We start from the raw sequence: 12,882 nt of genomic DNA on the forward strand, positions 1-12,882 counted from the left end.
CGAATAAGATCAACAACTCCAGTTTCCATCCACCCCAATCCCGTCGATTCCATCTCTCACCATGGTTATTACCACCGTACCCATGCAATTCATTTTCTAGGTGAGTTTCCATATTATATTGATTCCTTATTTCCGAATTGTTTTCCTCTCCAGTCACATTTCTCTTTGTATTACATTAATTCCCTATTCTCGAATTGTTTTCTTCCGCAGTCACATTTATCCGGTGAACGTCCTCCTCTTCATCCTTTTTCCATAACTGGTTTTGCATTTCCAATAATAAAGGCACTTACATTCTCTGTCAACCTAGTCACATCCCTCTAAACAACCATAACCTCCTTCTCAACTCCGTCTATTTTGTTCTCCATCCTCATATTAACCATACCCTAGCAAATGACAACTCTGATACTAGTTGATGAATACCTCTTCGATAACTCCTCTTTCACAATCACAAACCCAAGCAACTCATACTCAACACAGATCAATCAAACAATAAAAAGAACAATAAAGATCATATTATCATATAATGGAAGAAGAAATAATCATTGAAGAAAAGTCAACTGATCTTCAAAGGTCAGCACCTTCCAGGTAAAACACCTACACAAAATTCAGAAGAAACCATATAAATGTCAAAACATGGTGAGCAATTCTCTAACCTATTTGACCTTTGCAATTTAGCATCCAACTACTTTCTAGAATAAGAGGTTGATGCATCAATAATATAGAATTTTTTAGATTTAGTTCTTTCAAATGGTAGAAGATTTCATTTCCCAAGTCCGCTCTATGCTAACGACACACACATCAAGTCCGTTCTTTCAAATGGTACAAAAGATGGTAATGACATCATGTAGTAATACATTTGGCTACAAAGGCCAGTGATTGGCCGACCTATTAGAATTAACTACTTTACATTTTCTACTTTTAAGATAATTCATTTCTGCATTATAACTGGATTAATGTAAATAATTTCCGTAGCCCAATTTCTCCTATAGTTGTCCTCTCAATTGAACATTTGGGAATTTGATGATTTGTCTAAGTAGTAATGGATACCTTCCATACCAAAAATCAAGAAACAATCATGGAGCAGAAATAGTAGAAAAAGAAGATGCCAGTTCGATAAAGTACCTCCCACCTGCCAGCATTAGGCATCTCCTTCTTAACTCTAATATTGCAGTGTCTGCCGCATCTTTGGACTTGAAAAGTTAATTAATTTATAGCACTAAAAAAGTTAGCTAATTTCTTTTTTCACATGTAATATTTCTGTGTTCTAATTTATATGATGAATCCATTGATTAAATTCAGCTATATACACAGGAATATATGTCCACTTAATCCCATCAGGACTACTAGAGTTTCAACTAGGGGTGTAATTGAGTCGAGCTGAGCCGAGTATTGACTAGCTCAAGCTTGATCGAAATTCAAATGTTGAGCTCAACAGAATTATAGAGGCTCGAACTCGACTCAAGCTCCCTCGATTACCTACGCAAGTCAAGCTCCAGCTCCAGCTCAACTAGATTGGAACTGTCAACATTGGTCTCCAATTTGAGGGCACCTTTCCCAGAACTTTTGCCTTCCTAAAAGATGTTCAATCCATGGGACAAGCTATTCCAAAGCCAGAACAGTAATCACATTAAACCCTCAATATTTGACTAGTGAAAAAACAAGAAAACATAACAAAAAGTTGATTAAGAAATCGGAATTTGCACCCTCCTCTGGGATGATATAAGAAGCTTTCTATTTTTGTACTCCGGATCCTTATTATTCATCAAATGATAAGATATTTCCGATACCACAATGTCTTCTATGCAATTACTGAGAACCACTGTGGCTGCATGGCAAATTGAACCCAAATCATCACAATCAATATCATTTACTACAAGAACCTCAGCAATGTGGTTCTTGTTATCTTGATACTTGAGAGTCTTCATATCCTCTTCCAGTTGGGCTTTCCAGTTAACTTGATTATTTTCTTCTTCAGGGGCTTCAAGTTCAATATTGTATGGGAACAACATATTGAGCCTCTCATCCACATCCCTGCAATCATCTCCTTGTTCCGACATCCTCGAACCAAGTATCACCACTGAACCCGAAAGTTTCTTCAACAATTTGTCAAACAAATTGTATAGCCTTTGTGACTAAAGGAGGAGTTTGTCAACATCCCTGAGTTATAAAATTATTGAACCAGTTTCAACAATTTATTAAACAAATCGGCAGACTCGCAGTTGCAGAGAGATGAAGAGATCGACGGACTCACAATTGCGAAGATGTAGAATTTTTTTTGTCAAACTTATGCTATATGTGTGCGCAACAATTTTGCATGTGCACATGTCTGCCAAAGTTACATTTTTTTGGCTTGTTCGTGTCGAGTGTGTGCAAAATAGTCCTATGCTCACTCACTTACGTCGGACATTCTTAACTTGGCACAAGATGTGTTTTTGTCAAAATAGCAAAGATATTTATTCCCATTTTTTGAGCTATCTTAAGGACCACCTACCGATGTCACAATATCCTTTTGCGGTCCAACGGAAAAATCATGCTTTTTCCCAATTTGGTTGTGGTCTTAAAATAAAGTGGGAATATTTTCCTCATTTAGACAAACATGAGTCAACCCTAGTTTGCTGACATGGCATAAATTGTTGAACAAGAAAACTCCTCTTTATTCTTGCTTATTTGTGACTAACCTTTTGATATTTTATTTTTGCTTGTGCTCTGAATTTTTCAGAGAGTTTTATTCCTTAAAGGCTCACCATATGTTATTGTGTCAAACCTTCATCATCTCATATCCTTGTTGAAGGGCGGTTGGAACTTGGTTCCATTGTTGATGCTATAGCGTGGCTTTGACGTGTGAAGCTTAGGTAGAGCTCAAGTGTTCTTTGGGGTGTGTTCCCGACGTGAAGAGGTCCTTGGCACAAAGAGACATTAGAGATTTAGAAGGTAGTGTTTAGTGTAACGAGAACAGAGAGTTCTCCTTGTTGTAGCTAAAAACTATATCTTGTAATATTTATTGTTTAGTATATTTGCTTTGATTTGGACAAGGTCTCATAGATGTAGACTAAGAGTGGTTTTAACCGAACCATGTATATGCTGGTGTGCTTTACATTTATTGTTTATGAATGTTAATTCATGCTTAACTTGATAACCATTAATCAACTCGGTAAAAACTTCCGCTGCACTTTAAAAATAGGTACCTAAATGTTAACTAAAGTTCACCAATTCTAACAGGAAAGAATTAGAATTTAAGGTTTGATATTCGAATTGAATTATTGAAATGGGATGTAAATGTCACTTTAGCATAATTTAGAAGGCAAAATGGTAAATTACAAAGACCTCCCTAACAGTTGCAAAACTTGCATATATCCTTTGTCGAGCTCGAGTAAGCTACAAGCGGCTTGGCTCTCTTGACACTAGTTTCAACCATTAAATTTATGAACTTATAATAGTTAAGATTAACGTCCAACATATACTATTTCCCAATGAGCATAAATTTTGGAAGAATGCTACATGTTCCCAAGTAATGTGCATTTATTAACTTGGCTTTTCATATTAATTTATTCAAACATATTCTAACACGTCACTTTGGAAGAAAGACTTTGTATAAACTTTTTGTAAATGTAATATTACTCATAGTATTATAATAATCAATAATGCTACACAGACTTGGGATCCTAAATTCGTATCCTAACTCATGTGGCATTTAATTTGGCAATATCTCCTTAACTATAAGGTAATGGAGTAAGTGAACTAATTTACCAACTCAATTGGCACATGGATTGGGATACAAATAATCAGTGTTTTAATAATCGACCTGGGGTGAAAACCTGGCAAAATGGCCAAGTCCTAAATCGATCGGTTGAACCAGTTTAACTAGCAAGTCAAATTAGTGATGTCATCATGCTAACATCAGCATATGACATCATCCAACATGAAAAATTAAAAAAAGAAAAAATTAATCCGGTCACAAAATAAAATCTGAAAAATCGAGACTCAAACAAATAAATGAACAATTAGACCTAAGAATTCACACATCAGCAATCTCTTCACTTCCTTTGAAGCTAAAATGTCTCTTTCGTTCACATAATTATTACCATTAAAAATATATATAATAAAAATATAGATCATCATAAAGGGATTGAGAAAGTCCAATGTTTTTAACTTGGGCTAAACCCAACAAAGAAGCCAAGTCCCGAGTTGACTAGTTTAATCGGTTTAACCGATGGGTCAAACCGATGACGTATCACCTGAAAAATTGCAAAAATTTTTAATTTGGTGCACGTTAGCATGGCAACTATTTCCGACACACGTTAGCAAGCATCAATGTCGACCTTCTTTCCCCTTTTTCCGACTATTTTCTCACCCAAAATCACCCCCATCACCACCACTGGAACCCACACCCTCTCCTCTTCAAAACCATATCCTTTATCCCTTCTCATCACTTGCCGATCATCAGAGACGAAAAACATGTTTTTCTGACTATCCTTTGCCAGATTCCAATTGTTTTGAGCAACGACAACTCCAACTGCCACCACCCTTAAACTCCCCTACAAAGCCCCCAAAGTTCCAAAGCCATTCCACTCACCAATTGTCGATGATGGAAAACATGTTTTTTTGCCTGTGCTTTTGCCAAATTCCGACCGTTTTGGGCTACGACAACTCCAACCACCACCACCACCCATAGACTCATCGGCTACTCCCCTACAAAACCCCCAAAGTTCCTAGGCAATTCCACCTACCAATCGCTAACAATCAAAAGTTAAGGTTCTACCGTTTCTTGGCCAAATTCTAGCAATTCCAATGACTAAAACTTAATCAAACACCACCTCTAGACTCACTGTGATCCACCCTTCAAAACCCCCTCATGTTTGCCTACCAAAAGCCGACTGAAAGTTGTCGTTTTTTGGTGTCCGGTTCACCCGATTTTTTCCATAAACCGATAAGACCAATAAGTTGCTACAATACCACAGGTCCAACCCCAAGTGAATCTAGGAGAATGCCCATCGGTTTTTAGACTCTCCCAACTCGGCTCACCGGCCAAGTCCCAATCCAGCCGACCAAGACGGGTCAAGTTTTAAAACAATGTGGGAAACTATCATAAATAGAAAACAAAAAAGCTCAAACAATTTCCAAAAATGAGAGTTCCACAGTCTAAAATAATAATATAAAAAATAACCAATAGAACTTTCTGGTCCTGGACTGATTGTATTTGTATCAGAAAAGTTTGACCAAGGTAGCTCCCCAACAATTTTCTAAATTAAGAATAATACGAATTATAAGAAATTAAAAAGAGTGCTATATCTGTAATTAATGGACCCTCAATTTCTCTACTTTACATTGATTACTTGAACATTAATCCCCGTGAAGAAAGAAACTTTGAGAGATTGAGATTCACATAAACTATGGAGAAACATACTAAGTATAAGTTTGTTGAAAAAGAAAGGATAAAGAAATAGAATTGAAATCCAAAGTAACACAATCCTGTTCCAGAAACTAATAAACTATGGAGAAACATACTAAGTATGTCTAAATGGACGGCATTATTTTAGGAGAGGTTGAGGTAAGGGAAGAATCTAAAAGATTTAAGGATTAATAGCTTTCGGGTTATGGTAGGATTCATATGTGGCTACTGGCTACTCGTGGCTTTGATTCAGGAAGCTCCAGTTCTTCAACAAAACAGCTATCATCTTCACAAAATCTTCCATGTGTACTCGTCGCCATTATATCACCATATATCTTTACATGTCTAGAAACCCACATTAGATTAGAGCCTGTATTTCACGGAATTGCAAACAAACTGGAAAATTAAGAAACCAAATTATCAAAAAGATCAATTCTATTTCACAGAATTGCAAACAAACGGATGCTATGCAACTACAATCTAAACCAATGACGTGTTAGCAAATATAAACAACCAAACTTTACCTTACTAAAAACTAAAATCACCCATCAAATCGAATTATCATCAAACCAATCCAGCATCCAATTATATAGGAATAAAATAACAATAAGTGATGTTTTACCTGTCGAGACAGCAGAATCGAAGATTCACTCAGATTGGTTGTTCTGATTCTAGACTCTAGTAGAGATTTTCTTGTAATGTTCCTCTTCTTCACTTTAACAGATAATGAAACCTAAATTAGAGAGCCAAAAACTCAATGAAAGCAAGGTGAGATGAGATGAGGTGAAGGTGAAATGAGATGGGTACCTCGTCGAACGGCGACTGCAAAGCTCCCGGCGGCGGTGGTCGATCAAGAAGGCAACACTAGATGAGAGGGGGTTAGATTGTCGATTGAAAATGGTAAAGGGATTTAGAAAATTATAATTTAGAAATGGGGAAGGGGCATAAGAGTTCACCCGGTTTTGGGTTAAAGCCGGTTGGACCAATGGTTTGCTACAGTAACCCCGGTCCAACCGTGGGTCAAACTGGATGAACTCTTACCCCTGGTTTTTTACTCTGACCGGCCCGACTCAGTGACCGGTTTCCAGTCCAACCAATTAAACCGGCCGGACCGGACCAGGTTTTAAAACAGTGCAAATAATTCTACACATACAAAAAGTTTATGTTATAACATAGATATATGATTATTGTAAATTTTAGCATGCCATATTTATCTTTAGCCATTCATCGTGTATTATTTTAATGGTGCAGAAGTTAAAAAATATTTTTTAGAAAATAGCATGGATATATGGTTATTTTCTATTGCAAGGCAATTGGCCACTCTAGCTCCATGTTTGGACTCTGTACAAAATCATTATCACATAGTCACTACATATTGTGTACATCATGCTGCATACTTTGTTTCGAAATAAACACTTCATGCAACCCACTGAAAAATGCACAACAAACAAGGATATGAGGATATGAGTTACCACATCTTAAAGTAAAATCAAACACAATATCAAATTCACAGGTTTGTGAGAAGTACATGCCTGAAACTTGAAAAATCTTCCAAGCTCAACAGAATATGATAAAATGATGGTAACATGAACCACATCCACATACAGAAATGAAATTTTTATTTTTTTAACTGAACAAAGAGCCATTAGCAAGGAGAAATATCAAATACCTCTACTTTGGATGATATATAGGACCGATCCAGATTTTCAAGGCATTCAAGGGAGCCTACTTCATCTGCTCTTTGTAGACTTTTCTCCCAAGGCTGATAAAAAGTGATGATAATGAGTGACATGAGATAATAATTAAAAAAATAACAGTATAGATTCAGTGAATTTTGAGTTTAACCATTTTTTTGAGATTAAAGATGTGTTAAGCTATTAGATTCTAAATCATCATCAAAAGAAAACCAAGGTGAACACTGTAAGTAAATTTAGAAATTCCAGCAACAAGGAAAAATTGTTGTGATAGTCAATTTAAGGTTCACAATGGATTAAGGTTGAAAACACAAAATGTATGCCTCTCTTTTTCAGTGAAATGTTCTTGTTCACATCAAATAATAGACCAAGTTGTAATAGGTTTCATGCATGATCAACTATCTGTTTAACATCATTCTCAAAGTGCGTTTATTGAATTCTGGTTTTATCCTGTTCTTTCAGTTCATCAAATTTTAATTATGTTTATAAGCATTTGGTACTTTCTATTTTCTGCAACAAAAGACACTTCTAGGAGGAGGAAACCCCATTTTAGATGTGCGAGAACAATCAAACATAAAACTATTAGTTCATGGTAATGTGTAGAGGAAAGACAACTCACTAGTTCCTTGAACCAACTTCTTCTGTACTGCAAAAAATAAAAATAGAATATATTAGAACATTCAAAGTCACAAAAGAAACTTGGAAATAAAATTTTATATTTTTAATGCATGAATGCTCACAAACAAGTCTCTTAAAATACTGTTTCATTTCTGACGACTCATGACTAGAAAAATGATCACTAACAAACAAAATATTTATTTATTTTAATGCACTTTATGTACAAAAAGACAAAAAAATTAATACAACTTTCAATGCATTGATATGCTAAATATTCTATCCGTAAGTGATATTAACGTATGCCCAACTTCATAAAAATAAGAGAGAGTGATTCATCAACTGTATAAAATAGCAGTCAAATTATATCAGGACTTAACTGATCACAGTGAACACATAGACATACTTGAAACCTTATTAATGGATGTAAATACAAAAGTTCACATTAAAGATGATCATTCCAATCCATCACAGAGTAACTGAAAGGTTTCAATTGACGTACAAAACTTTAGCAACATAAAAGAAGTATCAATTTATTGTCCCTTAGATAAATGTGTATCAGTTGCCACTGTTAGGTAATCTGAATCATTTTAGAAAGAAAAAAAAAAAGATTGTGGGAAAAGAAAGTAAATCCAAGTTGCAAAATCTTACAGAATCTGGTCTTCTTGTAACCTCCACAGTTAGGCTCTCAGTTTTGGCTCCCCTGGTCTGGACATGTTGGGCAGTTGGTGCATCCAAATATTTGCTTTCCTTATACTGCAGAAGCCTCCTCTTTTTCAAAGGGATATCGGATGCACTTCGTTGTATAATATCCTCGGAACGTCTCATTTTAGCCTCATTTTCAAGTTGCATGCAGCCAATTTGAGGCACAGTACCATCATTGTCAGATGTTTGAGGCCTCAAGGATGTATTATAACTCAAAAAACGCCTTTGTTTATCGACATTTGGTGCAGCTTTTTGTGATAATGAACATGTAAGAAACAAAAACTAATTCAGATAATCTGTTATATTAAGAATTATACATGTAAAGAAAAGTATTCTTAGAAACTACCTTTCACCACTGAGCTCACTCTGATACCAGAACTGGAAAATTTAACAACACGCCCAACTACTTTATCCAATTCAAACCTGGAACACAAAATTGATTTTCCAGTCCACTCTTTCACTCTTGCTTTAGGCTTAAGAGGCCTAATGAGTGCTTCATTCTTTTTCCTTTTATCACTTGGAAAATGCTCTTGTTGGTCCACTGGAACTGCAGCTTTTTTTGATTCTGAACGTGATGGAAACAAGTTAACTTTATCCAGTCAGTTAAATTTACAAGGAAGACATATGAAAGACATTCCCAAATATCACCTTTCACCACAGGGTTTATTCTATTGCCACAATTGTCATCCTTAACTGCATTGTGGACTGCTTTCTCCAATCTTAACCTGGAAGATGAGCTTGATTCTCCAGTCCATCCTGTAATGTCTGTTTTAAATTAAGAGGCAGAACCAGTGCTGACTTTGAATATATTAGGAATAACAAGTAAACCAACCTCCTAATTCATCTATATTTTTCTTGTATCTCTCTCCTGCTGCACACTTTGTAGCAGTAGATTTAGGCCTCAGAAGACACCCTAGCTTATCCATATTAAATGCAGGCTTTTTTGCTCCTGAAAATTTAGATAACAAGCTAATTTGATTTTATCAGTTTAAACTAGAAGCAATATGTGTGAAGAAGGCACTTCAGAAAATCACCTTTCACCACTGGGCTCAGTTTGATGCCCGAACTGCCAACTTTAACTCTGCTGCTAACCACTTTCTTCAATCCAAACCTCAAAGACGAACTTGATTTTCCAGTCCCCTTTCTAACATTTTCTTCAGAATTATGAGCATTAACAAGTGCTTGATCTTTTTTTGGGTTGAAAAAGTGCTCGACTGCATTCATTCAAATTAGTGAACTTCATAACTAATGTTAATAGCAATCGCTCATTCAACCCAAGAGAAAATTTGATCAATAAAGAAATGTTGAAGGTAAGGAAATTGATACATATAACAGAATCCTATGACATTAAAATGAGAGGAAATCCACTAATAAACTAACCTTTTACCCCATCTATTTCTTCAGGGATACTCTCTTCTATCTTGAGCTTTGCAACATCAAAAGTGTGACTAAAAATGTAATCAGCTTTGCTCAACTCTTGTTTAGATGCCTGAGGATTTCTCCAGTCATTTGATGCACAGAGAACATTGCATTTCCTTATAACTGCTTCCTGAAATAGGAAACATGAAAATGCAAGCAACTTAAAAAACAGTTTGTCACAGCTGTTAAAACTATTGGAGTTCCGGAATTCCTTGTAACAATAACAAGTTAAATATATATATTATCCTAAATCTGTCAGGAGGAACCTATATCAAACAAGGCTAATGAATTGGATTTACCAAAGGACTGATATTGGAGAGTCCCTTGCCCTCTCCTGAAGCTAAAAATATCTCCTTCCAGCTTGGCTTATAATCGTTTAAGAAATTGCATATTTCATTTGGACGAAAAAACCATACAAGCTTCATTCCCGTTTCATTGGCTGGGGTCTTATAGATTTCCACAATCTTACCAATATGCGCCTCAGGGAAATCTTCTTGGTAAACATAAACAGAATCATATAGAGAGTATCTTACACCCTTCAACGTAAAGGATTTATAAAAGCAGCAGTCTTTCTTCATGCAACCAACTCCCTTATTGATGCTCAATTTAATATTACGATTCCCTTCCCAATTTGCCTCTCTTAGATGTGACATTGTGCATCTATCTTCAAGTAATAAAACTCAGCCTGGAATTTTTCAGCATCAGTCAGAACAAATCAACATATATGTGACAGGTTATCATATAACCTTAACTACTTAGTTTAGTAAACAACATGCTTATACCATTAGCAAATCAACTTTAAGAGAAAACTAAGAGAAATGAACGACTAAAGGATAGAACGATTGGTAAGGAGCTGCTGAACTAATTTTACAGAATAGCATTTTCATAGGGAGATCAATGGCAAATAGCACATCCAATCTTTTAAACCAACAGAAAGCATGCAAGATTGTATATTGCAGAGAAGGTTAAATATAAAAATCTCCAAACAATGGCAACAGCAACAGTACAAGGAGCTCAGAAAGAATGAAATAATCATCTACATATCAATGAAACAAGCTTATTTCTTTGTGGAAACATGTAGCAACAACAAACAGGAGAAGCATGTGGCTAATGTAACAACTAAAGACAGAAGAAGCTTGTTTATGTATGAGCAAAACAGTGAAACAGAGAAACAGGTAAATGATAACTCTTATTCTTTTCTCTCTTTAGTTATTATTTTACCAAGGTATTTCCTTCCCTTGGAACTTCACTGTTCTAAATCAGATTAATAAACCATAAATGCAACCATTCAACAGCCAGAAAAAATGGAAACGATTGTTTTTCCCTGGTCAGGGAGAGCTTCTATCCGATTCAGAGGGGTCAGAGCTTTCCAAAATGTATGTTTTTTCCACCTATTCTATCCTGATCATGTAAGACACTAGAGACAGTCAAATGCATTTTTAATGACATGATATGCGGGCTCTGGCAAAGATAATCAATTAGCCCAAACATGACAGGATCATAATCCACTTCTGAATACACAGAAATATGAGTTCAAAACTTCTTTTAACAAGAAACAAAGTATAACTGCACTCAAGAAAGATCTAAGAAAGGGTAAACAAACAGTCCACAGAAACAAGGAATGGCCTGAAGCGTTACATGTATTAACAGTTTGGAATTCAAAAATAACCGAAATCTAAACCCCGACTGATTAAGACATTCCAAAAATAAAGTCCAAAGACAGCAACAAGCAAAGAGCCCCGACACAGAATCACCACCATCTCCCAATTGCATCATGAATGAAGAAAAAACAAACTACAAGTCTTGAATTTGGGAAATGGAAGCCCAGAGAAAAGCCCAACGCTTGGCTATGTTCCATAAAGACTGGACTTCTCCCCTAAGCTGTGTTTAAAAACTCTGATGATTTTTCTACTTTTCTATTTGATTATTGGCCTACGCGTCGTGCCCTTTCTTTCAACAAATAACTCATCGAAGAAAATCAGAATGAAGAACAAAATTAACAACAGCCATAGTCAAATAGTCTAACACAAAATGAACAATAGAATATACATCAACAATGAAGAGCTGAGGGCAGAGGGATGGGAAGAAAGAAAATACCAAGTAGTTCTGCCACTGATCTACGGCAAGCAAACCTTACTGCAGCTGTGATGCTAATGCTTAAGCATTCATCAAAAACGAGTCAAGACCTGAAAATTCAAAAGAAAAAAACAAAAAAAAAAAAGCTCAAACAAAAATCAAAAGGAAAAGAAAAAAAGCAACCTAAAGATCTCGAAAGTGAAAACACAGGAAAGCTTATCACACCACTACGCCGTGAAATTTCAAATCAAATCAGCCCATGCGGGTAAGCTTACTACTGGCCGAATTTAGTAAGCTTACCGGCACGGGCTGAATCCTCCTAGCCTTTTTCCATGTTGGTGGTGATGTCACCAACAATTATGAGTACCAACAAGGCAACAACGACAGTACTAGTTCTCGGGAATTCAAACGATTAGTGCATTCAAACCAGAGAAACACAAAACCAGAGACAAAATAAGAGTGAAAAAAACAAAAAGTTGGAACAGGCATGTCCTGAGAAGAAAAAGAATAGATGGAGACTTAATACCTGAGAATATTTTCTTTAGTGATGAGATCACGGAGAGCAAGAAGAAAGACTCAACAGAACACAATAGACTTTAATGATTTCTACTCATCAGAGCTCAAAACCGCTCGCCACTTATAACGGAGTTCATAGTTACCAGTCAGACCGATTGACAGTGACAACTGAAAAGTGAAAAGACATGAAGAGAGTAAGAGACGCAAATGTTGCGTGTTTTAACTTACATGATTTCAAATTCAAAATAACATACTACTGTTATTATAATTTATGATATGATCAGGTGACTTAATTATTTGTAGCTCTTGTTAATCATTTAATTATTACCTAATTATCTTTCAATAATTTATTTTAACATAAAAAATTTAATATTATTATTATTATAAAAAGAATTTTGTTGTTTAATTATATTTAAAGGGGATTGTTTTTATTAAACCTTTATGTTAAAAGTTGAAATTTGAAAATGC

At 35.6% G+C, this 12,882-nt stretch overlaps 1 protein-coding gene across 7 annotated transcripts; it reads right to left on the reverse strand.

Moving 5' to 3' along the window:
- Window positions 1–5,652: 5,652 nt before the first annotated feature.
- LOC116142980 (protein ANTI-SILENCING 1-like) lies at window positions 5,653–12,624 on the reverse strand. Of its 7 annotated transcripts, none has more exons than XM_031428396.1 (14): window positions 12,425–12,624; window positions 11,920–12,008; window positions 10,122–10,507; window positions 9,784–9,952; window positions 9,438–9,617; window positions 9,236–9,352; window positions 9,052–9,159; window positions 8,750–8,968; window positions 8,350–8,651; window positions 7,703–7,729; window positions 7,059–7,151; window positions 6,197–6,253; window positions 6,012–6,122; window positions 5,653–5,785 (listed from the first exon to the last, which is right to left on the reverse strand). In XM_031428396.1, the coding sequence occupies exons 3-14, from the start codon at window positions 10,473–10,475 to the stop codon at window positions 5,753–5,755; spliced, it is 1,770 nt and encodes a 589-aa protein (XP_031284256.1). In that variant the 5' UTR covers window positions 10,476–10,507; window positions 11,920–12,008; window positions 12,425–12,624; the 3' UTR covers window positions 5,653–5,752. The 7 variants fall into 7 exon arrangements, with proteins under 7 accessions (XP_031284256.1, XP_031284258.1, XP_031284257.1 ...); XM_031428398.1 differs by having other exon boundaries at window positions 6,012–6,098; window positions 9,052–9,168; XM_031428397.1 differs by having other exon boundaries at window positions 5,653–5,759; window positions 9,052–9,168.
- Between the last annotated feature and the right edge of the window lie 258 nt (window positions 12,625–12,882).

This window comes from Pistacia vera, unplaced genomic scaffold, assembly GCF_008641045.1.
Source record: "Pistacia vera cultivar Batoury unplaced genomic scaffold, PisVer_v2 Contig423, whole genome shotgun sequence".
NCBI lineage: Eukaryota > Viridiplantae > Streptophyta > Magnoliopsida > Sapindales > Anacardiaceae > Pistacia > Pistacia vera.